At 63.4% G+C, this 26,552-nt stretch overlaps 1 protein-coding gene across 1 annotated transcript in view; it reads left to right on the top strand.

The window, feature by feature from the left end:
* Positions 1-1,671: 1,671 nt before the first annotated feature.
* Positions 1,672-26,552, top strand: part of XYLT1 (xylosyltransferase 1) — a 186,323-nt gene continuing 161,442 nt past the window's right edge. Inside the window, exon 1 of the mRNA XM_055134452.1 lies at positions 1,672-1,974. Within this exon, the coding sequence (XP_054990427.1) occupies positions 1,735-1,974 (240 nt within the window). The 5' untranslated portion in view covers positions 1,672-1,734. The remainder of the gene's footprint in view (positions 1,975-26,552) is intronic.

The following is a 26,552-nucleotide window of genomic DNA, read 5'->3' as shown; positions in this document are numbered from 1 at the left end:
GGAAGCATTTTCTTTGGGGGACTGGGGATGGGGTGGTCACTGCCATCCACCTTCACCATCTCCAACCACTGTGTGGACACTCCGAGTTGATGCTGACCCCCGGGCATTTTGATGACCGATATCTAGGCCCCTCGAACCCACTGTCCAGGCGGCCACACCTCGTGCCCTTGGGCTGCAGGGGGGCGGGGGCACACCCAGCCCAGAGTCTGTCCAGTGTGAGACCCACCGAGGGGGTGGAAGCCACTGTCCCGTCCCTGCCCCCTTCTCTGTGGGGTGTGCTCCTGGCTTCTGTGCTCTTCCCCTTAAAGGCACGGCAGGGCAGCCCAGCCACCTGGACGAGACCAGGGCTCCCCCTGGACGGCTCCATCCCGGGGGATGTCCGCTCCTTCTGGCCGCTGGCTCCTGGCGTGTGCCCGGAGACCACGTAAAGCCTTGGGCGGGAGGACCCGGGAGGAAAAAGCTGCAAAGACTGAGTCAGAGAAGGCTGGGACGAAACTCGGGTCCGCGGGGACCATCCACCTCGGTGCTCACAGACAGGGCAGGAAGCTCAGGGCCAGGGAGGAAGGCCTGGCTCCGGGTGTGTGGGGGGGAGGCGCGGCAGGATGGGAGCGCACCCCCTTTCCCAGAACAAACGCGGCTCCTGCAGGGCAGAGGGCAGCAGGGCAGCAGGGTCCGGGAGACGGTGGGGATGAGACTCCTGCGCCCGAGTCTGGGGCTTGCAGCCTGGGAAAGGCTGAGAAATTCCACTGGGGTCCCCTTTCCTGGCGCCCCGGCCCTCGCTGGCCCGCTGGGTTTGGCGTCTGGCTTTGCGCATCCTTAGGGACCTCAAAAGTGACTCAGTGCTGTCAGCCCGCACGGAGGGCAGGGAGGAGGATGCGGGTGATTCAGAGCCTCCTCCCAGCCCCCTTGGAGCGGAGTGGGGCGGGGGGGGGGCGGGTCCTTGGAGACCCTCGCAGGCGGCTCCGGGGATGCCTCGCTCACCTGCCCGCCGCCACCCTCGCCTGGGCCGCACACTGCGGGGGTGAGGGTGGGGGTGTGGGGGCGTGGGGGGCTCTACCTGCCAGACAGCACCCCAAGACCCCCCTCCACCACCTGCATCTTCCCGGGCTCCGCGGGCTCGCCCCCACCGTCCCCAAACACACGCGCACGCACCCAAGTCCCCACTCCAACCCGCCGCGCGGCCGTGCCCCGCGCGCGCGCGCGCGCATCCCACCCACCCCGCCGCCCCCGCCGCCCCCGCCAGGGTCTCCCCGGGTGGGCGCCGGGTCCCCGTCGCCGCCGCTGCCGCCGCCGCCGCCCCGCCCTCACCCTCCGCCGGCCCCGCCCTCGCCCCGCCCCCGGCCCGCCCCGGCCCGGCCCCGGCCCGGCCCCGCCCGGCCCGGCCCGGCTCGGCGCCGCCCCCCGAGCCCACCCCCACGGCGGCCCCCCGCGCCCGGCCCGCCCGGCGCCCACCCCCGCACCCCTCCGCGGGGGCAGCGCGCGGGGAGCCCCGCGGCGCCGCCGCCCCCCGCGCCCGGCCGCGCGCGCCCCCGCCCGCCCCGGCCTGGGCGGCCCCGCGCGCCGCCCGCCCGCCCCGCGCCGCGCCTCCCCCGGTGACGTGCGGGTCCCTGCCCGTCTGAAAAGTCGGCGGCGGCGGCGGAGGAGGAGGAGCAGCGGCGGCGGCGGCGGCGCGGGCGGGCGGCGGGCGGGCGGCCGAGCGCGGCCGAGCCCGGGGACCCCCGCGCGCCCCGGAAGATGGTGGCGGCGGGGCCGTGCGCCCGCAGGCTGGCGCGCCGCTCGCACTCGGCGCTGCTGGCCGCGCTCTCCGTGCTGCTGCTGCAGACGCTGGTCGTGTGGAATTTCAGCAGCCTGGACGCGGGCAGCGCCCCGCAGCAGCCGCCGCCGCCGCCGCCGCCCCCGGCCCCGCGCCGCGCGCGCCGGGACCTGCCGCCCCCCGGGGGCGCGGGGCGCGCGGCGCTGCCCGTCCGGCCGCGGGTAAGACGCGCCGCGGGGGGGCGGGGAGGGCCCGGGTGGGGGTGGGGGCCGTGGGGTGGGTGGGTGGGGGGGGAGGCGGAGGGTCCAAGGTCCCCTTCCCGAGCCCGGCTCCGGCTGGGGGGCTGCGGAAGTTATTTCCCGCGGCGCGCGGGGGCGCGGGGCGCGGGGTGCGGGGGCGCGGGGGCGCAGGGGGGGAGGGGATCCCCGTCCCGCCCCTCGCCGGCTCGGGCGCCCCGGCTGGCTCCCGGGCATGTGCGTGCCGGATGGTGCCCGCGTCTCGTCCGTCCGTCCGGCTGTCTGTCTGGCCTGGGAGGCAGAGGATGGGGTGGGCACGGAGGAGAGGGGGGGTGTCCGGCGCCCCCCAGCCGCGTGGCCCACGCAGCGGGGACCGTCTCGCGCTTACTTTGGGGGTCTCGCGGCTCCCACCCGCGCCGGGGGCGGCTGGGCTGAGGCTGCTCACCTCCTCCGGCGCCCCCAGCGCCGGCCTCGCCCTCTCTCTCTCTCTCTCCCCGCGTGTCCTCGCCAGCCCGCTGGCCAGCCCGCGGCCAGGGCCCTGCCCGCCGCCGCCGCCGAGCCTCGTCCGTCCGTGCCCGCGCGAGGGTCCGGCTGCCCCGAGCCCGGCTGCGGGTCCCAGCCCGCCCTCGCGACTTTCGGCGCCTGCAGTTTGTCCGCGTGGCCCTGGGCCGGGCACAGTCTGGGCAGGGGGGTCGCCGCCGCCTCCTCCCGCCCCCTGTCCTGTCCCCCCCGCGGTCTCCCCCGCTCACACGCTCACCCGGCTCTGCAGAACAGGTGGTCCGAGCGCCCCGCTCCAGGCCGCGAGGTCAGCGCCCGTGGCACTGGGCCCCCTGCGTCCTGTCTGTCCCCTCCTGCCCCGGGGATGCTCCAAGCAGGGCGTTCGGGGGACCCTGGACACCAAGGGCAAGTTTCAGTGGATACCGGGGCCCAGGGCGCGCTCTCAGTGCCCTGCGTTGGCGTCTGCTAACTTCTGGGAGTCGGACAGGGTCGCCCCCTCCAGAGCCCGGACCCTGTGGCTTCCCTCCAAGCCGGTGGGCCCAGCCGCCCCCTCTCTCCCCCCCACCCCCGACCCCATCTCGCGACTCTGCCCCTCGCCCCGCTGTTCCGGCTGGCCACGGGGAGCAGCTGTGCCCTGTGGGGGCAGGAGAGAATCAGAACGTCCCTGCCCGGCTGTGCTTGTGTCCGAGGGGACCGTCCACCCTGCCCGGGCAGCGCGGGCTTGGGGACAGGGCTGCTTGGGCCGCCGGCCCGGCCCCTTGAGGTTCTCTCTGGCTCCCGCACCCGGCCGGGAGGGGGTGGGGCGCGTGGACTTGGCCCAGGCATCCTGCACTGCCGACCGTTTGGAAACTCGGGTGGACGAAGTGGGGGGGGGGACGGGGATGGACGGATGGGGCGCATCGTGCCCTTGGCGGCTGAGGCTCTCAGGGGTGCTGGGGGGTGCTGGGGGCCAGAACCCACCTGTTGAAAGGACAGGAGGGAGCTTGTCCGTCCTACCCTCTCTCTGCCCCTGTGCTTCCAGAACCCCAGAATCCACCTCTCCCGCCCCCCCATCCCCTTCCCTCCCGGGGCAGGGGTGGGGGGGGAGGAGAGAGGCTGAAATCCACCAGGCCAGCCTCCTGCCCACCCCGCCCCAGCTCCTCGGAATGCCACGTCGCCCGGATTAGCGGGCACCCCGTTTTCGGGCGCAAGGTGGGGACCCCGGCCTGCCTGGCCCCGTCTCCCGAGGTCTTGAGGAGAAGGATGTTGTTCCACTCCCCCTTCCCTTCTCTCCCCCCACCCGTCCCTGCTTCTCCACAAGCCCCCTCCCCCCCACCCCCCAGACTCCTCATCCCCCCCCCCCCCCCGCCCAGGGTCTGTCTCTCATTTGGCTTCCCGGCCTCGTGGTCTCCTTTCCCTCCCTGACCCCAGGCCATGACCTTGCTGGACACGGAAATGACACCGCTGACTTGCCGTGGGGGCTCGGGGGGCAGCGGAGGGTGGGGGTCGGCCCTCTTCAGCTGTGCCCACCCGGCCCCTGCCCTTCCACGGAGCTCAAGGAGACCAGAAGGGGGCAGCCTGGTCCCAAAGTCAGAGCCGGCTGGGGCCGTGCAGACAGACACGGGCTGGCCGGGGCCAACGCAAGTTTCGCTGGCAGATCCGGCGGCGAGAGGGGGCAGCGTGGGCTGTGGCGGGGCACTGGGGGGTGTTTAGGGGGAGGACGGGGCGGGCGATGCTGTGCAGCTCCCCAGAACGTTCTGGAAAGAGAGAGGCAAGACGTGGGACCTGCCGCAAAGGCCCCTGTGATGCTCGGCGGGCAGGGCTCGGGCGCCTGGGGCCCCCTGCTCTGTGCAGGGGAGGGTGGGGCTGGGCCCGGTTCTGTGGTTCCTGCAGGGTGGCAGGGAGGGGGCGTGGGGGCGGTGGGCGTGTCCCTGTCCGTGGGCGGGCACTGCGCGGGGAGCCCTTTTAGACCAGACCGTGTGCTTCCTGGTGCCCCGCGCACAGGCCCCCCAGCCCTTCCCTTTCTCCTCCAGGGGCTCCGCCCGTGGGGACAGGATGAGGAGGCCGGTGTCTGGGTGGGGAGCGCGGCCGCGCAGACCAGACCTTCGCCGCTCTGAACCGAATCCGGCGGCGACGGTGCTCAGTGACTGAGTGACTGTCACTGATTCTTTCCCGGCTGTCCCGGAAGCTGTGGGTTGAACTGCCCCCAGAGCTGGGAGGGAGAGAGGGGCCACGGCGGGGGTCCCGGGCGGGGGGCGGGGCGGGAACACATCGCACGATGGGGTCTATGTGGGTTTTGGAGAAAATGAAAGGGCCGTGTGTGTATGTGTGTGATTGTGTGTGTGAGTGTGAATATGTGTGTATGTGTGAGTGTGTATGTGTGAGTGTGTGCTTCTGTATGTGTATATGAGTATGTGTGTACTTATGTGTGCATGTGTGAGTGTATGTGAATATGTGTGAGTATGTGTGTATGTGTATATGTGTGAGTGTGGTATGTGTGTATGTGTGTGGAAGTGTGTATGAATGTGAGTGTGTGAGCATATGTTTCTGTATGAATGTGAGTGTATGAGTGTGAGTGTGTATGAATGTGAGTGTATGAGTGAGTGTGTATGTGTGTGAGTGTATGTGTATGTATGAATGTGAGTGTGTGAGTGTATGTATGAATGTGTGTATGTGTATGTATGAATGTGAGTGTGTGAGTGTGTGTATGTATGAATGTGTGTATGTGTATGTATGAATGTGAGTGTGTGAGTGTGTGTATGTATGAATGTGTGCATGTGTATGTATGAATGTGTGTGAGTGTGAACAAAGATGCATTTTCTTCTTGCCGCCGCCACATTCCAGAGACACACTTATTGTGATTAATTCAACAGTTACCGTACTCATCAGCTTCATTTAAGAAACCTAACTCTGTGCTGGCCTTTGTGCGCACACACACACACACACACACACACACACACACACACACACACACTCTCGTAAAGGAGACGGGAGTTTCAGTATTGTCTGAGCCCTTTGAAATGTTGATTTTTCAGCAGAAATTCCTCATACTTTGCATTACTCGGATAACTCCTGAACTTTTTTTCAGACGTTGGCAGTGCCTGGGAAACGGGGCCCGGGCTCCCCACGGCTCCTGCCCTCCCAGCCCCTCCCAGCGGTGCGACTTTCCCTCCTGGACAGACGCGGGGAAGCCCGCGAGGGCAGCGGCTGTGGCGCTGGTGGCCGGCGTGGCTCACCTTTTCTGCGTGGGGTTTCGTGTGGCTTGAGCTCCACGCTGGCATCTCGTACTGAGACACGCGCCAGTGAACAATATTTATCTCCTTGCAGATGTTGCCATCTGCTTAATCATCTCCTGGAAAGCATTAAATACGATCAATAAGTAGAAACGAGGATACACCTAGGTACGCACTGGCTGTACCTCGCCTGTGCCCGTGCCTCTCTGCCCAGGGTCCTTTCCTGCAGCTCTCAGCCTCGGGTCTGTCAGATCCTTTTACAGTGGAATTTATTTGTCGGGGACTGGCGAGCTCGCCCGGTGGGACAGGGCCATGCCTCGTGCAGGGCCGACCCCAGTTCCATCCCCAGCACCCCGACGACCCCTGGCTTCCACTCGGAGTGACCCTGGGGCAGAGAGCCAGGAGTAAGCCCTGAGCACTCCCGGGGGTGGCCCCCAAGCAAGCACAGTCCGACAGGGCGCACGCCCAGAGGTGCTGGGGCGGGGCCCACCCAGGGGTCACCTCCGGAAGTAACTCACTTGGCTCTGCAAGCCTGTGGCCTGGGGCTCAGCCCAGTTCTGAGGTACTCGGGGGTCCCAAGTTTATCGGAGCGAGGTGCTTGTGGGGTGCTCTGCCCCTGGTAGCCGTATCCCACGCCGCTCTTTCTGCTGAAGCTTCCAGAAGGTTGGGCGGCAGAGACTTGCTGTTTTGCAGACAGGGAGTGCATTGCTGGGGATTGTTCGGTTTTGACCCGTGATCGTGAGCAAAAGGGAAATCTGGTGTCGTGGCTGGCGCAGACACCTGGCACCGTGTGTGTGTGTGTGTGTGTGTGTGTGTGTGTGTGTGTGTGTGTGTGTGTGAAGACACCTGGCACCGTGTGTGTGTGTGTGTGTGTTTACTAAAAATTTGGAACTCAGGATTAACTTGGCCTCTTTGTCCTTTGAATTCTGCCCCCCACGCCCCCGTTTCTATGAACCCTGGCCCCCTTTTCTTATGGAAGTAAAGAGACGCTCTCGGGGGAGAAGGAGACAGCAGTGTCACCCCACCGAAGCCCGAGTCCAAAGGGAGGGACGTGGGGACCGGAGGGAAGTCACCGAGAGTGTGTCTGTCCCCAGCTGGGAAGAGAGAGAGTGCCTTGTCCTCTGTCCGGCCCAGGGCCTCTGCCTCCCTGGGGCGTCCGACCGCCCCCCCCAAAGCACAGCGCCCCCGTCAGGTTGGGGGCGGAGGAAACGGGCCCATTAGCGCAGGCGTTGGCTCTATCCGGACGCCCTCCCGTGCGAGTTGTTGTTCTTGTAAAGAAACCGCACATTGTTTGAAAATAAGCAATTTTTCGCAATTATTCCTTTTCCCATGCCGAAGAGGGTTTGAGCGGGATCCAAGGCGGGCGAGCGCAGCCAGCGCCTCCCTGCGTGCCAGCCTCGCGCAGGGCCGACGGCGGGAGCGGGAGGAGGGCGGCGTGGACTGAGCGTTCGGGGTTCCCAGGGCGGCGTTGCTTGGTTGGGGTGGGGGCCTCCCCGCGGCCACCAGCCGGCCCGGCCCGAGGATTCAGACACTCGGGCCTAGTGCCGTGTGCTCTTCCCCAGGCCCGGTGGCACTCCGGCAGGGCCGGGGGTGCCGTGTGACGCCTGGGGCCAGACCGGGCCCTCGTGCACGCGTCGCACAGACCCACCCCTTGAGCCCTCTCCCCGTCTTCCCGGGTCCCGGCGCTGTGGCGGCAACGCGGAGGCTCTGGAAATCGGCCTCGCCGCTCCGTGGGTCCTCCCGGCCCTGTGGGCGAGCATGGCCGCTGTTCCCATTTCACAGATGGGGAAACTGAGCCTGGAGCGAGGCAGGGGCTCCCGGGTTCAGGGTGGGCCAGCCGGCCCTGGGCTGGAGGGGAAGGAAGGCAGATGGAGGCCAGCGTGGCTGAAGGTCAGGCGTGGCCGGGGCCTGGGTCGCGCGTGGGGTGAGGGTTCCTGAGCAGAGACGCGTCCCGGGAACTTCCTGCGTGTGCCCCGGGACTCTTGTCACGCCAGATTCCGCTTTGCTGCAAATCTCCGTGCCCGGAGCCTCTGGGTGCCCGTGAGCGAGCAGCCTCCTCAGGACGGGCCCCGGCAGCCGCCACGCGTGTCTGACAGGGCACGAGCCTGGGACTCGCTTGCCGGGAGAGCCTCGGGCGGGGCCTCCCCGGGACCTTCCGGGCTCGTATCCAGAGATGGGCTGTTGGGGTCGCACCGTGTGTGTGGTGTGAGGGTCACATATGTCTGTGGCATGTATGATCTGTGTGTATGTGGCATATGTGTGTGATGTGAATGTGGGGTGAATATGATGTGTATTGTGTGTGTGGTGTGAGGGTCGTGTGTGTGTCCCTGGTGTATATGCTCTTTGTGTATGGTACATGTGTGTGATCTGAGTGTGATGCGAGGTGACTTGTGTTATGTGTGCGGTGTGAGGGTCACATGTGCATCTATGGTGTGTATGAGCTGTGTGCATGTGGTATGTGTGTGTGATACGAGTGTGGGCTGAATGTGATGTATATTATGTGTGTGGGATGTGAGGGTCATGTGTGTGTCTGTGGTGTGTATGATCTCTGTGTGTGGTATGTGTGAGATATGAGTATGGTGTGTGATGCATTACATGTGTGTGGTATGAGTCATGTGTGTACCTGTGTGTGGGGTGTGTGTGTTCTGTGGGATGTGTGTGTTGCCATCATGGTGCTGGGGCCCTGGTGTCGCTGGGGACTGGACTTGGGGCCAGGCTGGCCAGCTCCAGCCCCCTGAGGGCCTCCCCGACTCCACACGTGACAGCTTGGGGGCCCCCGGGAACCAAGGGGCCGGGAGTGGCCGTGCTGGATCCCTCGGAGAGCGCGGCGTGGAGGCCAGGGGACGCCCTGGCGGTGCACATGCGTGTCCGGGAAGGGAAGTGACAGCAGATGGGGCTGCGGTGAGCTGGACTGGCCGCCCGGTCGGCGGAGGAAGCAGCTGTGTGCGGCCCCGCGGCCGGGCGAGGAAGGAGCAGTCGGGTCTCTCCCGCCCCCCGCCAGCGCGGGGTCAGCGGGCCCGGCCGCGTCAGCCCCCGGAGGGCCAGCGCCGTGTGTCAGAGGACACGCGTGCTGACCGCCGCGTGCCACCTCCTTCTGCGTCAGGGAAGAGCCGCGTCTGCCCGCAGGGGCTCGCTGGCACAGCAGGGCCTGTGGCCGGGCCCGCGTGGGGCCGGCGAGGGGCTGTGCGGTGTGCGAGGTGTGACGCCTTGGCAGGTGCCGGAGGGTGGTGTGTGTGGGCGGCGTTCGGGTGGTGTATGTGTGGGGGACATGTTTAGTGGGGGGGCTGGGGTGTGCGTGCAGTATGTTGTGTGGCATGGCTGTGTGCATGTGTGTGGGGTGTCTGTGATGTGTGTGGTAAAAGTGTGTATGTGTGAGTGTGGTATGGGTGTGTGCGTGGTGTGTGTGGTATGTCTGTGGTGTGTAGTGTGACTGATGTGTGCGGAGTGAGGGTCATGTGTGTGTTGATGTGCATGATCTGTGATATGTGTGTATGGCATGTATGCCCTATGGGGCATGGCTGTGGCTGTGGGGTGTGTCTGTATTGTGTATGATCTGTGGGGGGGTCTGTGGTGTATATGATCCTGGTATGTGTGTGTGTGTTGTGTATGATCTCTGTGTGTGTATGGTGTGTATGATCAGGGGGGCATGTGTGAATGGTGTGCAAGATCCGGTGTGTGTATGTGTGTGTGATCTATGGGTGTGTGTCTGGTGTGTGTGACCTGTGGGGAGGGTGTGTGTGTGTGTGGTGTGATCTATGGAGAGTGTGTGTGTGATCTGTGTGTATTGTGTGTGTGATCTGTGTGTATTGTATGTATGATCTGTGTGTGACCTATGTGTGGGGGGGTGTGTATGGTGTGTGGTTATATGATCTGTATGTGTGTGTCTGTGGGGTGTATGATCTGTGGGGTGTGTCTGTCCTGTGTATGATATGTGGGGAGGGTGTCCGTGGTGTATGTGATCTTGGTGTATGTGTGGTGTGTGTGGTGTGTGTGATCTGTGTGTGTCTGTGGTGTGTGTGACCTGTGGTGTGTGATCTGTGTGTGTGCCTCTGGTGTGTGTGGCCTGTGGGGTGTGTGTTCTCCGCACCGAGCACTGACTGGGGAGCAGTGGGGACCCCTGCAGTCCCCCTGTGGGCGAGGCTGGTCCCCGCCGCTGACAGACTTCTCTGTTTTCACCGGGCCAGGATGGGCCTCCCCGTCCTCAGAGGCGGAGCAGGGGGCCGGGCCCGGGCACACGGCCCCGCAGGACGGCCGGCTCGGGAGCTCGGGGAGCACGGGAGCACGGGGAGCTCGGGGAGCCCGGGGAGCTCGGGAGCACGGGGAGCACGGGAGCTCGGGGAGCTCGGGGATCACGGGGAGCACGGGGAGCTCGGGGAGCACGGGGAGCCCGGGGAGCCCGGGGAGCTCGGGAGCACGGGGAGCTCGGGAGCACGGGGAGCTCGGGGAGCACGGGGAGCTCGGGGAGCTCGGGAGCACGGGGAGCTCGGGGAGCACGGGGAGCTCGGGGAGCACGGGGAGCACGGGGAGCACGGGGAGCCCGGGGAGCACGGGGAGCTCGGGGAGCTCGGGGAGCACGGGGAGCTCAGGAGCACGGGGAGCACGGGGAGCTCGGGGAGCACGGGGAGCTCGGGGAGCTCGGGAGCACGGGGAGCACGGGGAGCTCGGGGAGCACGGGGAGCCCGGGGAGCACGGGGAGCTCGGGGAGCACGGGGAGCACGGGGAGCCCGGGGAGCTCGGGGAGCTCGGGGAGCACGGGGAGCTCAGGAGCACGGGGAGCACGGGGAGCTCGGGGAGCACGGGGAGCCCGGGGAGCACGGGGAGCTCGGGGAGCTCGGGAGCACGGGGAGCACGGGGAGCTCGGGGAGCACGGGGAGCCCGGGGAGCACGGGGAGCTCGGGGAGCACGGGGAGCACGGGGAGCTCGGGGAGCAGGGGAGCCCGGGGAGCTCGGGGAGCTCGGGGAGCACGGGGAGCACGGGGAGCTCGGGGAGCTCGGGGAGCACGGGAGCTCGGGGAGCTCGGGGAGCTCGGGGAGCAGGGGAGCCCGGGGAGCTCGGGGAGCTCGGGGAGCACGGGGAGCTCGGGGAGCACGGGGAGCACGGGAGCACGGGGAGCACGAGGAGCGATCCTGCTGCATCCTAACAAGCTCCCGCGAGCTAAGGGCTATTAATCTCACCTGTAATTCGCCGATTATAAATAATGGAAACGAAAGCAATAAATCGCCCGAAAGCCAAACAGCTGGGAGCTGGCCAGGGGCGGCGGCAGCGCCCCTGCGGCCGTGTGCGGGGGGAGTGTCCGCGCCCAGCGGGAGGACCCTGGGGCCGGCCCCACCAGCTCCTCCTGGCCGTACCCGCCCACAGGCACCTGCGCGTCCACCCAGCCCCTTGGCCCTCCCCCCGCCGCCCCCTTCCTGCCCTGGCCAGTGTGTGCCCACCCCCCCGCAGCGCCGCACCCCTGCAGAGACGCCCTTGCTGCTGGGGCATCCCCCCTCCCCGCCCCACCCTGGTTCAGGGGTTCACAAGCCGTCGTGTCGTGGGGACCCTGAGCTCCTCCACACCCCAGACTCACCTGCACGTCGGGGGGCTGTGAAGGCCCCACCCAGCCTGGTCCAGGCTAAGCCCCGCCCCCCCCTGGCTGCTGCCTTCCGGGAGATGCCAGGGCAGAGACCCCCTCTTTGTGCTGGGAGGGGGGTGGGAGGACAAAGGGCCCGGCGTGCCCGGGGGTGCCCGCTCTGGGGCTGGGCGTGGGGGCATCCCCAGGAGGTGGGGGGTCCCCGCAATCCCTCTGGGTGTTGAGGGGAGAAGCATCTTCCCGGGACCCTCGAGGCCGGGGGCCTGGTTCCCTCCCACAGCCGCTGTCCCAGGCCCCGCTGTCCCAGGCCCCGCGCTGGGGTCCAGCCCCCGTGGGAGGGAAGCGAGTTCGACCACGTTCACGCGACAGGCAGCGGGTGAGGGCTGCGCCCGTCCGTGGCGGTGGCCCTCGCAGGGGTGCATGCCAGAGCAGGCTCCTCCGGTTCCCCTCGAGCCAGCAGGGGTGGGGGGGAGAGGGATGCTGTTTGCCCCAGTGCAGCCAGGGAGGGGTGGGTACGGGGAGTATTTGGGTTCATCTGTCTGTTTTGGCTTTGTTTGGGGGCCACACACGGCAATGCGCAGGGCTTCCTCCTGGCTCTGTGCTCAGGACTCATCCTTGCAGTGCTCGGGATGGGAGGCTGACGATCGAACCCACGCCAGTCACGTGTCCTTCATCTGTCCATCTTGATTCATCCTGTCTTTCCCCCACTTTTCTTTTTTTCCTCCTTTTTCATTGTTGGATCACACCCGGCTGTGTTCAAAGCTTATTCCTAGTTCCGTGCTCACGGGTCATTCCTGGTGGGCCCCGGGGATCGGACCCAGGTCGGCCATGTGCAAGGCCAGCCGTGTCCTCCCCGATGTCTCGTCTCCCCAAGGCCTCTTCTTCCTGCCACTGCTGCCCCTCCCACAAACACATCGCCCCCAAGGACGTGTGTTGGGGTTCTGGTGAGCTTTCGGGGAATGGGCCAGAGTGGACTGCGGGGGGAGTGGGTGGGGGGAGGACATGTGGCAGCATAGAACATTCCAGAGCTCCACAGTACCCTGGCGGGCCCGGCCGGCCGGGTCACCGGACTCTGCCTGTCTGCGGAGTTAATGACCTTCTGGACTTGTGGGGCGGCCGGAGACCTAATTCCATAAGCAGATGAAGAGGGGCTTTGAGGGTCAGGTCGCCCTGGAACTAAGACGTGCCCTTCAGCCCCCAGAGATGGGGAGGGGGGACCCACGGACTGTGCCCCAGCTCATGGCCCTGTACTCCTGGGGGGGGGGGCACAGAGCCTGTGAGTCTGGGAAGCCCCCCGGCCCCAGGGCTCCCCAACCACTGAGCTCTCCGCTGCCCTGAGCCGGCCGGGCTGGCTGCTGGGCTGGGAAGGAAGAGGGGAGACCGAGGCAGGCGCCCCTCACCACGGCTCAGGGGCGCGTGGCACCCCCCACGCGGAGGCAGGGCACGTGTCACGGGGGGGGGGGGGTTGTTACAGGCGCAGGGGTGGAAACAGTCGAGGTGCCGAGAGGAAAGGAGGGGCGGTGCAGGAGGAGCGGAGGGTCACCGGGGGCCCGTTCTCTGGCTCGGTCCGGGGCCGAGGGCCGGAACAGCCCCCAGGCTGCAGCCATCCGAGGTGCCCCTCGGTTCCGGAGCCCCTGGACTCCGCATAAAGGGCCGCTGTGTCTCTGCGTGTCTCTGAGCCGCGCACACAGGGGCCATTCATCCCCGGATACAGTGTATCCGTGGCTGGGGTTTGTGTATGTGCTTTCAGAGGCGCGTCGGGGAGCGGAAACGAGGGGTCCAAGCACAGAGGCGCCTGGGAAACGTGCACAGACCGAGCCTGACGCCCAGGCCAAGAGCCGGGGCCACTGTCACTCCCGGGCTGCCCTGTCCTGCGGGGGCGGGGGCGGGGTGGACGTTGGCACAGCCCTCCCCGCCCCCCCCCCGCTGGCCGCCCGCTTCTTCCTGTGCGTATCAGGGAAAGCAGATCCGTCCCCCAGCCTGGCAGCCCCGACCCCCACCCCAGGGGTCTGGCTTGGCGGGCAGTGAAGTCAGCGCAGCGCCGTGCTGGCCCCACGCGGAGCCTGACCTTGACCCTGCGGGCGGGGTTGGCGGGCGGGAGTCGGTGATCGCGCCTCGCTCTCTGCTTTGGAGGGTCCCAGTTTCTCTGTTCGGAAGGGCCAGAGGAAGGAGTTAAGGGAGGCTGGTTAGGAGGGGCTGGCCCCGGGCGGGGACCCCTCCTGCCCCTCTGCCGAGGAACCCGAGCCAGCCCTCTGCGACTTGGGGGAGGGCCCCCCCAGACTCACCTCAGATCGGGTTCATACTGATTTTGTTGTTGTTCGAGCACCTAACAATGCTTAGGGGCTACTCCTGGTTTTGTGCTCAGGGATGAATCCTGGTTCTGTGCTCAGGGAAGACTCCTGATTCTGTGCTCAAGATGACCCATGATTCTGTGCTCAGGGAAGACTCCTGATTCTCTGCTCAGGGATGACTCCTAGTTCTATGCTCAGGGATGACTCCTGATTCTGTGCTCAGGGATGACTCCTGGTTCTATGCTCAGGGAAGACTCCTGATTCTGTGCTCAAGATGACCCATGATTCTGTGCTCAGGGAAGACTCCTGATTCTCTGCTCAGGGATGACTCCTAGTTCTATGCTCAGGGATGACTCCTGATTCTGTGCTCAGGGATGACTCCTGGTTCTATGCTCAGGGATGACTCCTGGTTCTATGCTCAGGGATGACTCCTGATTCTGTGCTCATGGAAGACTCCTGATTCTGTGCTCAGGGATGACTCCTGATTCTGTGCTCATGGACGACTCCTGATTCTGTGCTCAGGGATGACTCCTAGTTCTATGCTCAGGGATGACTCCTGATTCTGTGCTCAGGGATGACTCCTGGTTCTATGCTCAGGGATGACTCCTGGTTCTATGCTCAGGGATGACTCCTGATTCTGTGCTCATGGAAGACTCCTGATTCTGTGCTCAGGGATGACTCCTGATTCTGTGCTCATGGACGACTCCTGATTCTGTGCTCAGGGATGACTCCTAGTTCTATGCTCAGGGATGACTCCTGATTCTGTGCTCAGGGATGACTCCTGGTTCTATGCTCAGGGATGACTCCTGGTTCTATGCTCAGGGATGACTCCTGATTCTGTGCTCATGGAAGACTCCTGATTCTGTGCTCAGGGATGACTCCTGGTTCTGTGCTCATGGAAAACTCCTGATTCTGTGCTCAGGGATGACTCCTGATTCTGTGCTCAGGGATGACTCCTGGTTCTATGCTCAGGGATGACTCCTGATTCTGTGCTCATGGAAGACTCCTGATTCTGTGCTCAGGGATGACTCCTGGTTCTGTGCTCAGGAATGACTCCTGGCAGAGCTCAGGGGACCCTGTGGAGGGCCGGGGAACCAAACCCAGCTCAGTTATGTGCAAGGCAAGCGCCTTCCCCACCGTGCTATGTCTCTGGCACCTCATGCTGGCGCTGTGCCCTGGTCCCCCTAGTCACCACGCTGAGCAGGTCCCCCCACCCCCGGGGGTCCCTCATGACATCATTGACCTGACCCTGAGCCCGGTATCTCCTGTTGAGAACCAGGGAACCCCGGTTCCAAGGGCAGTGGAGACAATAATCATCTTCTAATGAGCCAGGCAAGACGCAGTAAAAACCCAGCCCAGGGACGCAGGATAATTCTGCAAAGTCTCAGCCCTCAACGAGACTCACGTTCATAAAATAAACAAATGTTTTCGGTAACGGAGAGCTAATGTACACATTATTTAAGGATAGTATTAAAGCCGGATTAGATGGATCAGATACTACTGTGGTTCCCCCTCACCCAGCGTCCTTTCGGGGGGGGGGGGGAGTGATGAGAAAGTCGTTCCTGTCCCCCGTCCCATCTCTCCTGCTGCTGAGAGAGTGCTTTATGAATTAGAAATGTAACACAGTCTTTTTTCATTCTTAACTCTCCCTCCCAGACTAAGGGCTGTTTTTCTGTTTATTTGTTTATATTTTTTTAACATGGGAGAGTGCCCTGGAGATGTTCTGGACACCAGGGCCCTTTCGCGGGGTCTCTGTGGTGCTTTTTGCTTTAGCTCAGAAGGGGCTGTTGGTGCCAGAGATGCCAAACCAGGACCCCCGTCTTGCCCGCAGGGGTTGGCTCTGGGGGGTTCCGTTCCTGCTGCCGACACTGTTTCTGCCTTCGGGCCTCTTGCAGATGGTACCGGATCAGTGCTCTTTGCTTCCCTCTCGGGCAGGGGCTGAGACTCGGGCGGGCATCAGGAACGGGATGTGGCGGTTTGCGTCTGAAGGGCCTGGCCTAGATCAGCGCTGACCCGAGGCCTCGAGCCTGGCCGAGGTCTGGGTTGCTTGGGGGGGTCGGGGGGGCAGGGGAAGAAATGCACAAATGCACAAATGCACAGATGCACAGAGCTAGATGCATGCGGGGGCTACGGTGCCCATCCTCTCCCTGGCCATCCCTGCCTGGGCCCCGAGCACCACCCGGTCCCCGCCCCCCCGGAGTCTGGTGCCTCCCTTATATACGGTCAAACCCAGTTGGGTCCCCTGTGCCACAGCAGGTGACCGGAGCTCTCCAGGAGTGATCCCTGAGCACAGCCCTGAGCAGCCCCAACCCCAGGGCTCTGAACAGTCAGTCGGCCAAGCCACTGTTGATGACAGCAAGCAGGTGGCATCAGCCTCCCAGACAAGTGGAAGCTTCAAAGCACTGATGTGCGACCCTGGCTTAGGGGGGGCGGGTGCAGAAGGGGCAAGGCCAGCAGGATCCCTCGTGCTTTGGTTCAGAAGTCCAGTGAACGGCCAGCATTTGAAAACCAGTGACGTGCGGGGCCAAGAGGAAGTACAGTCGGCTGATGATCAGCTTGTCCCGGCCCAGGCTGGTTCCTGAGCATCGCCAGGCACGGCCCGGAGGCCCTTCAAGGTGTCCGTCGGTACCCGGGTACACCCCTTCCCGACTCCACGGGGTCCCCAGCAGCCTGGCATCCTCTGGTCATCACGTTGGTGTCACCAGTGGGGTCTTGGGCTACCTCTAAGTGCCACTTGGCAGATCCTAGCCCCACCCCACCCCCATAATCGCCATCACTGATTTGAATTAAAAATATGACTCAAGGGGCTGGAGCTATAGCACAGTGGGTAGGGTGTTTGCCTTGCACATGCCGACCGACCCGGGTTCGATTCCCAGCATCCCATAGGGTCCCCTGAGCACCAACCAGGAGTCATTCCTGAATGCAGAGCCAGGAGTAACCCCTGAGCATCGCCCGGTGTGACCCAAAAAGCAAATAACAAAACAAAACAAAAAACTAAAACTTTCCCCCTTGTCCCCTTGAAGGTCACAGGGGCTGGTCTTCCTGTCCACCAGTCGTGACCGCTGGGCTTTGTCCATCTTGCCAGGAGTAACCCCTAAGCATCACCGGGTGTGACCCAAAAGGGAAAAAAATATATGGTTTGAATTTCCTTTCAACAACGCCAGACATTCGGGCCTTTGTTCCCACGGAGCCCATGGGGGCGCAGAGATACAACTGCCCGGCTGTGGAGGATGCCCCCCCTTTCTTGCTGGCGGGGGTCCTCCAGTCTGCTGGCCTCACGTGCTGCCTGCAAGACCCCGGAGAGGATCAGAGTTTCCGATTCTCCGAACCCCGATGGCAAGAATCCTGGCGATTAGCTATTAATAGACGATCGATGCCCGCCATCTGCCGGGTGCCCGGCTAAGCGGAGTCCCTGGGTTTGGGCACTTAGCGGTCTCAGCACCGAGGAGGAGGCTGCCGTGTAGACGTGAAGGACGTGGACAGCCCCCCGGGGATGTGGAACCTGTCCTCTCTCCCCAGCGCTGCTCGGGGTGCCAGGGGCCAGCCCTCCGGGTCCTAAGCCAGCTTGGCCGGACGGGTCAGTCTTGAAGCTCTTGACATGTTGCTTGCATGGGGGGGGGGTGGCACCGGGGCTATCCCTGGGGGTCCTTGGAGTGGGGGCGGGGTGTGTGTGGTGCTGGGGATCGAACTCGGGGCCATGTGCATTTCTGAGCATCACCAGGCACGGCCCTGGAGGCCCTTCAAGGTGTCCTTCGGAACCTGGGCACACCCCTCCCCAGCTCCACGGGGTCCCCAGAAGCAGTGTGCCCCTGACCCCTGAGCCATCTCCTGGCAGCCCAGACCCCGGGGCATAATCTCTGAAGAGGGTGATTCTGAAGGGCGGGGAGGGCACTTGCCTGGCATGCGGCTGCCCTGGGTTGGAGCTTCCTGTCCCCTGCCCAAAATACAAAATCAATCAATCAATCAAGAGATTCTGGGAATTTGGGGAGGGGGGAGGGAGGGGCGTGTTGGTGTCACACCTGGCAGTGCCCAGGGCTTCTTCCTGGCTCTGCTCGGGAACTGCTCCTGACGGTGTTGTTGGGGCGACCCTTGGCAGTGCCAGGGGTGGAACCGCACCCACGGTAGCGTCTCTGCCAAGGAACTGATTCTGGTGGGATCATTGCAGTTGGTGCCGGAAGGCCTGGCCCTGTTCCCGCATGGGGTGGCCGGAGCCCTGGAGACTTGTGCCCCCCACTCCCCTCCGAGGTGACCATGAACTCGGCCATGGGTGAGGCTTAGCCTGGGGCTGTACCCCGGTCCCGCCGTGCTCGCACCCGAAGGGGGACCGCCCCCCACCTCTCCTGCCCGTCATCTCACGGCGTGGAGGCTGTATCGATGGGGGAGTGTTTTGATAAGTTGCTGATTTGTATTAAAATAATAATTACCGCCATAATTACAAGCACGGATTTCCGCGAGGCTCAGCTGCTGACGGGGAGGAAAAATAATTAACTGCACCTTCCCCGGGATTCCAACAGGAGCCAGCCCAGCCCCTCTCCCCGGCGGGCCGGGGGCAGACTGGACGCCGGGTTGAAGGCCACATGTCCCGCCAGATGCTGCTTCTGGGGATGGGTTTCGTGGCAGGTTGCCACGCCAGGAGGCGGGGTGAGACCGTCTCCCCCCACGGACATGGGGGGGAGCACCTGGCTGGCGGCGGCAGATGGGGGGGGGCTGCAGCCCTGACCCTTGGGGACCCTTGGGCGTGCCTTGGCCCCCAGAGCGACTGTCCTCGAGTGGCTTCTGCCCCGTCCGCTCCCAAGTGACCTGCAGGGCTCATGGGAGATGCCCCAGCTGCCCGCCAGCCTTCCTGGCTTTTTATTTATTTATTTATTTTGCTTTTTGGGTCACACCCGGCGATGCTCTGGGGTTCCTTCTGGCTCTGCACTCAGGAATCACTCCTGGCGGTGCTCCTCGGGGGGACCCTATGGGATGCTGGGGATCGAGCCCGGGCCGGCCCCGTGCAAGGCAAACGCCCTCCCCGCTGTGCTGTCGCTCCAGCCCCCCTCCTGGCTGTGACGTCCGATGGTGTGTTCCTGCTGTAATTCAAACCACCCGCTCAAGTTCACCCCCAAGTGCACCGTAGGTGCCGGGAAGGAGGACCCCAGACTGTGTGAGTAACAGGCGCCCCGGCCCAGAGCAGCGGGACGTGCGTGCCCCCTGCCCTTATCACCTCTTCAGCCCCCTCCCAGCTGGCAGGGTCACCTTCACGCTGCCTCCCGACCGCCTGGTCCATTCTGCCTCTCGTCCGGAGGCCCCTCTGGGCCTCTCCCCCTGGGGCCCGGCTTGTCTGGGTAGAGCCCCAGGTGGGGTGGGGTGCTGTAAGGCTCTCTAGGGCGTCTGCGGAGGCCGCCCCGGGGGTGCTGAGTCTGGGATGTGTCCCCCCGCCCTGGGAACGAGGGGTTCGTTTGCCTTCTTCGCTGGGTGCCGTTGGGGCTCCACCCCGCCTTGCTCAGGGCTGACCGGCTCCTGGTCCTGGGCTCAGGGATCACTCCTGACAGTGCTCATGGGCATTGTATGTGGAGCCGGGGATTGGACCGGGGTTCTTCAGGCGCAAAGCAGCACGCTACCCACTGCGCCATCTCGAACCCCTGGGTGGTCTCACCTTTGTTTTTTTTAGGGGGATTTTGCTTTACTTTAGGGTGGCAGGGGGTTAGGGCCACATTCAGCGTTACTCAGATCTTAGTCTTGGCTCAGGGACCACTCTGGGCGGGGGTGGGGTGGGGCAGAGACCCTCCGTGGTGCTGGAATAGAACCTGGGTTCGGGCATCAAGTGCCCAACCTTGAGATAAGAAGGCAGATACTGGGGCTGGAGCGATAGCACAGCGGGTAGGGCGTTTGCCTTGCATGCAGCCAACCCGGGTTCGATTCCCAGCATCCCATAGGGTCCCCTGAGCACCTTCAGGAGTAATTCCTGAGTGCAGAGCCAGGAGTAACCCCTGTGCATCGCCAGGTGTGACCCAAAAAGCCAAAAAAAAAAAAAAATAGAAGGCAGATACTGTCACGCCTGCTCTAGATTTCCCATTTTTTTAAAACAGTGAAGGGGGAAAACAACGAAAGAAGGTCTTCAGACATGTGCAAAGTACATGAAATTGACTATATATATATATATATATATATTGTTTGGGGGCTAAGCCCGGCGATGCTCGGGGGTTCCTCCTGGCTCTGTACTCAGGAATCACTCCTGCCGGCCCTGTGGGGAGCCGGCGATCGAACCCAGGTCAGCTGCGTGCAAGGCGAGTACCCGCTGTGCTGTCGCTCCAGCCCCGATGTAATCTGCGTTACGTGTCCTTGGTGCCGGTGGCCATCCCGCCACAGCTGTGTCCAGCAGGCTGCAGGGAGCCTGCCACTCCCAGGCTGTCTCTGACCCTTCCCGGGAAGGCCAGCGGCTCCGTCACCGCCTGCCTGGGAGCCCTCCTCCCCGCGGCTGCGGCGTTTGACGGCCGGCACCCCTCTCCCGTCCACTCTGCCTCACGGGCTCTTGGCAGTGCCCGGCGTGGGGTTGACCCACGTGCTCGGCGCACCCCCTTTCCGTGCGGGGGCGGGGGCAGGCCGGGGAGAAGAATATGGATTTAATGCCTCCTCTGTGCAGTGCTGTTGAGTGGGCTGAGCTGACACGGGTACTTGGCGTGTACCCGTGTGCCGAAAGTCCTGGCGTGCGTGCCGGGGAGGGAGGGAGGCTCGGGGATCGCCCCGTCCGTCCGTCCGTCCGTCCGTCCGTGTGTTCCAACGCTGGAGCAAGGCTGACTCGAGAAAAAGCGACGGGTTTCGGGGCCCCGGGGGACACTCTGGGCGGGGCCTCGGGCTGCGTCCCTGGCACTGGGGGGTCCTCCCAGCACCATCGGGCCCTGAACTTGAGACTCCCTGAGCACTGCTGGGTGTGCCCTTCCCAAAAAAAGACAATATATTTTTAATGTGATTCCCCTTCCGTGGTGGAGCCCCCTGACCCACCTCAAGCCCCCGTTCATGAGCGGGTCACGTCCTTCGCGCCCAGGGGCCTTTGCTGCTTTGGGAGCATCACCACCCTCCTGCTTCCCAGCCCCCCCCCCCGCACCCCCCCAGCCTGTCCCGAGACTCTTATCTCTCTGCAGCCAGGCGGTTCCTGGCAGAGTTCGGGAGTGATTTTCCGTGTCACTCTCCGCTCTGATCGACTGCTCGGTCTCTGCCGGGCGCCCCCGGGGACCGAGGCCGGGCAGCCGGAACGGTCCAGCCCCGCATCCCGCTCGAATGGCCCGCTTCCCCCCTGCTGCCCCGCCCGCCTCTCTGCCTCTGCCGGGCCCGTCTGCACTGCAGCTTTGGTGGGCCGGACACCCCCCCCCGCCCCCCGCCCCATCAAGTGCCTGCCCGCCTGTGCTGGCCAGTGGCTGGTCAGTGGCACCAGCCTTGCGCCCCCTGCACTCGCCCTCCCTGCTGGCTGCCTCTGCGGGGGCGCGGGGGGCAGGGTCGGGGCAGGGGGAGATCCAGATCTCTGGGTCCTGCACCCAACAGCGACCTGACACTGAGGCTTCTCACGGGCCTCTTCCCGGGGCGGGAGTAGCTCCACGGGCAGGGTGACTGTTCGGCGGACCCGTAGTTTGTGTCCCAGCCATGCTGCATGCCCCCCTGAGTTGGCCCTGGGGCCCCCAGCACCCCGTCACCAGGCACGGAGCTGTCAGGGTTGAGCCTGCTTTGGGGCGTCCCCCTCCCGCCCGCCCCCTCGTCATTTCAGCCAATTTTCTTTGCTCGTGTCCGACTGTCGCGGGAGCCTCTTGCTGGCTGGGCCCGGGTCCGACTGTTGCAGGAGCCTCTTGCTGGCTGGGCCCGGGTCCGACTGTTGCAGGAGCCTCTTGCTGGCTGGGCCCGGGTCCGACTGTTGCAGGAGCCTCTTGCTGGCTGGGCCCGGGTCCGACTGTTGCAGGAGCCCCTTGCTGGCTGGGTTGTGTCACGCACAGTCTCCGGCTCAGACTCCTTTTTGCCGGCTCAGCTTTCCTCGGGAAGAAGGTGGGAGTCTGTGGGGAAGGGGGCTCCTGGAATTGAGATGCCAGATCTGGGCGCCACAGCCAGACCAGCTAGACAGAGCCTTGCTTTATGCGAGCCGGCCTTCTGTCTGACGCCGCCGAGAAAAATCAGCCCAGGCTAGACTGAAGGTAAAGACCTTCCTGAGACATTTGGTTTCCAGATGCCACGAGATACATTGAGGATACATTCCAGATACATTGAGGACCGACTGTAATGTCGGATCTGGTGTATACATTTATATATATTATTTAATATATTATTTTTATATAGCACTGTAGCACTGTCATCCTGTTGTTCATCGATTTGCTTGAGTGAGGCACCAGTAACGTCTCCATTGTGAGACTTGTTACTGTTTTTGGCATATTGAATATGCCATAGGTAGCTTGTCAGGCTCTGCCGTACAGGCGGGATACTCTTGGTAGCTTGCCGGGCTTTCTGAGAGGGATGGAGGAATCGAACCCAGGTCAGCCACGTGCAAGGCAAACGCCCTACCCGCTGTGCTATTGAGGACTGACGAATGCTGTATCACTGTCATTGTTGGCCTGTTGCTCATTAATTTGCTCGAGTGGGTGCCAGTAACGTCTCCATTCATCCCTGTCGTGTTCAGGGTCAGGGGAATGAGGTCATTATTGTTACTGTTTTTGGCACATTGAATACTCCATGGGTAGCTTGCCAGGCTCTGCCCTGCGAGATTCTGCCGACGAAAGCTGTATCTGGCACATATATTTATGTCTATTATTTCATCACTGTCATCCCATTGCTCATCGATTTGCTCAAGTGGGCACCAGTAACATCTCCATTGTGAGACTTGTTGTTACTGTTCTTGGCATATCAAATACTTCACGGGGAGCTTGCCAGGCTCTGCCGTGCAAGATTCTGCCGACGAAAGCTGTATCTGGTATATATATTTATGTCTGTTATTTAATTAATATTATTTCTATTATGTAATGTATTGTATATTTTATTTTATTTTATTAATAGCACAGCGGGTAGGGCGTTTGCCTTGCACACGACCAACCTGGGTTCGATTCCTCCATCCCTCCCGGAGAGCGCGGCAAGCTACCGAGAGTATCCCGCCCACATCAAATATTCCATACCCATTTGACTTCTGGGCCACCCGCAGCTGCACTCAGGGCTGGCTCCTGGCAGGTGGGGTGGGGTGGACCTCACAGGGTGCTGGGGTGGAGCCTGGGTCGGGGTGTGCCAGGCCAGTGCCCGCCCGCCTGCCCGCCGTGCAGTGTCTCCAGCCCTCAGATCTGGCCTCAGCTCAGGGCAGCCCCAGGGTTAGTCTCAAAAGGGTGGCGCCAGCTCCCGCTGGCATTGAGGGTCTCAAAGTGACGCCTGGGTGGGAACAGGTAGGTCCGAGAGAACGAACAGGTCGGGTCGTGGGTGCTAATAGCTTTGCTCCTCCCCCGACCCCAGCCCGTGACTCAGTTTCCTTCCTTGGGAGACTTCCCGGGGAACAGCGAAAATTTGGGCAGCTGTTCTCGGGCATCCTTTGCGAAGGGGTGGGCGCGTGGTTACTCTGAGGGGGCGGCTTTTGCTTTTGGAAAAGTCAGTTGTCCCGAGAGACTGAGTAAATGCGAAGCTTCTGTTGTCTCCGTAGAGAAGCCGGGTAGATTTCAAAGGTACACGTCTCCGAGACCCCCTTCGCACAACGTGTGTAAAAGTCGGCCAGCAGAGACCGCCCCTCTGAAGGTGAACGGAGTCAGAGAGGGAGGGCAGTGCGGGGGACACTGGCTGGCCCGGTTGCATCTCCAGCACCACCTCTGACCGCCCCCCCCCCCCCCGCCCCTCACTCCAGCTGTGACTGAGCCCTGAGCACAGAGCCAGGAGTAAGCCCTGGGCACAGCCGGGAGTAGCCCTAAAACAAAACAAAACCCAAAAGTAAATAAAACCCCCAAAATCGTAAAAACTGCTAAATAGTTCTTCAAGAAGAACTCAGATTTGGACTCTTGCAGTGCTCTTAGACCCCCACCTCCAAACCTGGTGAACAGAGGCTGGGGGCCTCGGCAGGGGGACGGGCCTCGTCTTCCATGCAGCTGACCCCAGCTCAGTCCCCCTGAGCACAGAGCCAGGAGTAGCTCCTGAGCACCCCTGGGCATGGCCCGGTCCCCACCCAGACCCAGCCCAACCCCGTGGCGCCGGGGCAGGTGAGGGAAACCTGCTGAGAGTCCGTGCAGAGCCTTTTGGAAAGAGCCTTCTCTCTCCTGCAGGAAACTCGAAGGAATTTAAGCAGTGACACCGGAGTCCGGTGTTTCATGGAAAGAACAAAAAAAACCACCAAGAAGAAAAGGGAAGCGGGTGTAGCTCACAGTGATTCGTTTAAAAATTAAAAAAAAAAAGGGGGGGCCGGAGCAATAGCACGGGGAGGGCGTTTGCCTTGCACGCGGCAGACCTGGGTTCGATCCCCGGCATCCCATATGGTCCCCTGAGCACCGCCAGGAGTAATTCCTGAGTGCAAAGCCAGGAGTAACCCCTAAGCATCGCTGGGTGTGACCCAGAAAGAAAAAAAAATTAAAAAATTTTTAAAAAAGAAAAAAATGAATAAACCTAAAAATATATATAAAGCACAATATTCCAAAAAAAGAAGAAAAAGAAAGGAAAGGAAGGCGGCAGGGCGGGCAGGGAAATCACAGTGCAGCCGGTGCCTGAGCAGCTGCCGGCTTGAAGCCCCAGAGTTGCTCAAGGTGCCTCTGACTGGGCCCTGGGGGGTTGGGGGGGGGCTGAGCCCGTCACTGTTGGACGGTGAGGGGACGCTATCCCGGGCCGCCCGCTGTGAGCCGGAGGAAAATGTTAGGTGCTTTTTTTTTTTTTTACCTTTCCTGCTGACCAACTTCCTCTTGCCGTTCAGAAGCCGGCAGCTGGCGGGGCCGTGGGTGGTTTCGTGGCACACACACAGCACTCCCACGCCCCCTGCCAGCTGGGTTTGCCCCCACCCTGGAGGACTTCCCGCCCCCAGCCCCGAGGTAGCTGCCGGGTAGGGGTGGGGCGTAGAGGGGCCCCGTGGCTGTGTGGCCCAGCAGAAACAGCGGCTTTGTGGGGACACGCCTGCGTGTTCTGGAGCCATCCCTGGGTCCCGAGTGTGGCGTGTGGCTGTCCCGGCTGACTCTCCTGCAGCCGACCTCACCCCACCACCCCCCACCCCGGGGGGACCGGACGCGGTGGCTGGGGGTGAGCGGACAGACAGAGCAGGGACCCTGTGAGGCCAGAGCAGCATCACAGCGGGGCGGGCGCTTTCCTAGCACCTGGGTTCTATCCCCGGCATCCCATGGGGTCCCCCGAGCACCGCCAGGAGTGATTCCTGAGTGCAGAGCCAGGAGGGACCCCTGAGCATCGCCGGGTGTTCAAATGGACGAGAGGGTCTCTAGGTCCTGTGCTCAGGACTTGGTGGTCCCTGTGCCCTGTGGCATGTCCCCCTAGCTGTGGGCAGGACTCGGCGGGCGTGCCCCGTGCCCGCAGCTGAGCATGGAAGAAGGGTCTGATCCCCCGCCGCCCCCCGGCATAGATGGATTCTGGTTTCCTAGGACCGAAGGAGCCCATCATCCCAGGTGGTCTCTGACCCTTACCCTGCACTGGAGCAATAGACGGCACCTCTTGAGGGCTTCCGGAAGGTTCTAGCTGCCTCCAGAGGTAGCTGGGAGGGTCGGGGAGGGCCTGCTGCCCCGTCAGAGCTGTTCCCACTTCAGGGTGACTTTCGATGCCCCCAGGGCAGAGGCTCCCTGGCACCGGTGCCTGGGTGGCGCCTTCCCTGCCAGCCCTTGATCCCTAGGATCCCGGCTGCACCCTCGGGGCCCCCGGTGCTGGGGCCTGTGCCTGAGAAAGCAGAGGGAGAGAAATAATAGTCGTAATTAAGTGATAATGGTGAGTCCTGGCAGCTGCTGCCCATAAACACTTAGCACGTGCCAGTCACTTCCTGCCCAGTGTTTTCAAGCCGCTGTGGGCAGGAGCGGGGTGGGGAGGCACCGTTTGCCGGGTGTCAAGGAAGTGGGGCCCAGAGAGGTCGAGCCACTCCCTCCGGGCTGCACAGAGGCTGGGTTCTGAGCCACAGAACCCAGGGCCGACCCGGTGCTGGGGGAGAGAGAGTTGGCTGGGCTCGCGGGGGCCAGCAGGTGGCCGGACAGTCCTCCAGCTGACCCCTGCCCCTCTCAGGGGGTCTCCCGCTCTCCACGGCCCTCCGCTGATGGGAAGAGCGAGTGCCCGGACGCCAGGGCCGAGGCTGTTCCCAGGACGGGGCTGGAGACTAGGCCTGTCCCAATTCTGAGTCAGACCCAGAATGACCTTCTCCCGGAGGGCGCGTTTGGGGGGCTCGGGGGTGGGGGCTGTCTCTGTGCCTCCCCCCCGCACCTCTGTTGGTCCCATTCAAGGGGTGCAGTGCAGGCACCTCAGGTGGGGCTTTGGCCCCAGCTCTGCGTCTCTGGGCCTCAGTTTCTCTGCTGTGAAATGGGATACATCAGGCGCGGGGTTCGAGGAGGTCTCAGAGCGCTGTCGGGACACCGCACGGCATTGGTGGCTGCTGTGTGTCCCACACCGTGACCCCCTGCTGTCAGCTGGCGCTGCTGTACTTCCACGGTGGTCTCTGGCTGCACCGGCTCGGCCCCTGCCCGCCCCCCCAACCATCCCGCCTTCCTGCCTCTGCCAGTGCTGGGCCTCGGCTCCGCTCTGAGCTGCTGCTGTGTGGCCTCTGGTTCGCCCCTTGCCCTCTCTGAGCTGATTTTTCTCCCCCAGAGTGAATAGTTTCATCATGATTATGAACATGATGTGTATTTTTTGGGGGGAGGGGGCTTTTTGGGTCACACCCAACGATGCACAGGGGTTACTCCTGGCTCTGCACTCAGGAATTATTCCTGGCGGTGCTCGGGGGACCCTGTGGGATGCTGGGAATCGAAGCCAGGTCGGCCGCGTGCAAGGCCAACGCCCTCCCCGCTGTGCTGTCGCTCCAGCCCCACGACGTGTGTTTT

Source organism: Sorex araneus, chromosome 4 (genome assembly GCF_027595985.1).
Source record: "Sorex araneus isolate mSorAra2 chromosome 4, mSorAra2.pri, whole genome shotgun sequence".
Classification (NCBI taxonomy): Eukaryota; Metazoa; Chordata; class Mammalia; order Eulipotyphla; family Soricidae; genus Sorex; species Sorex araneus.
This window is presented reverse-complemented; position numbering and strand designations above follow the sequence as displayed.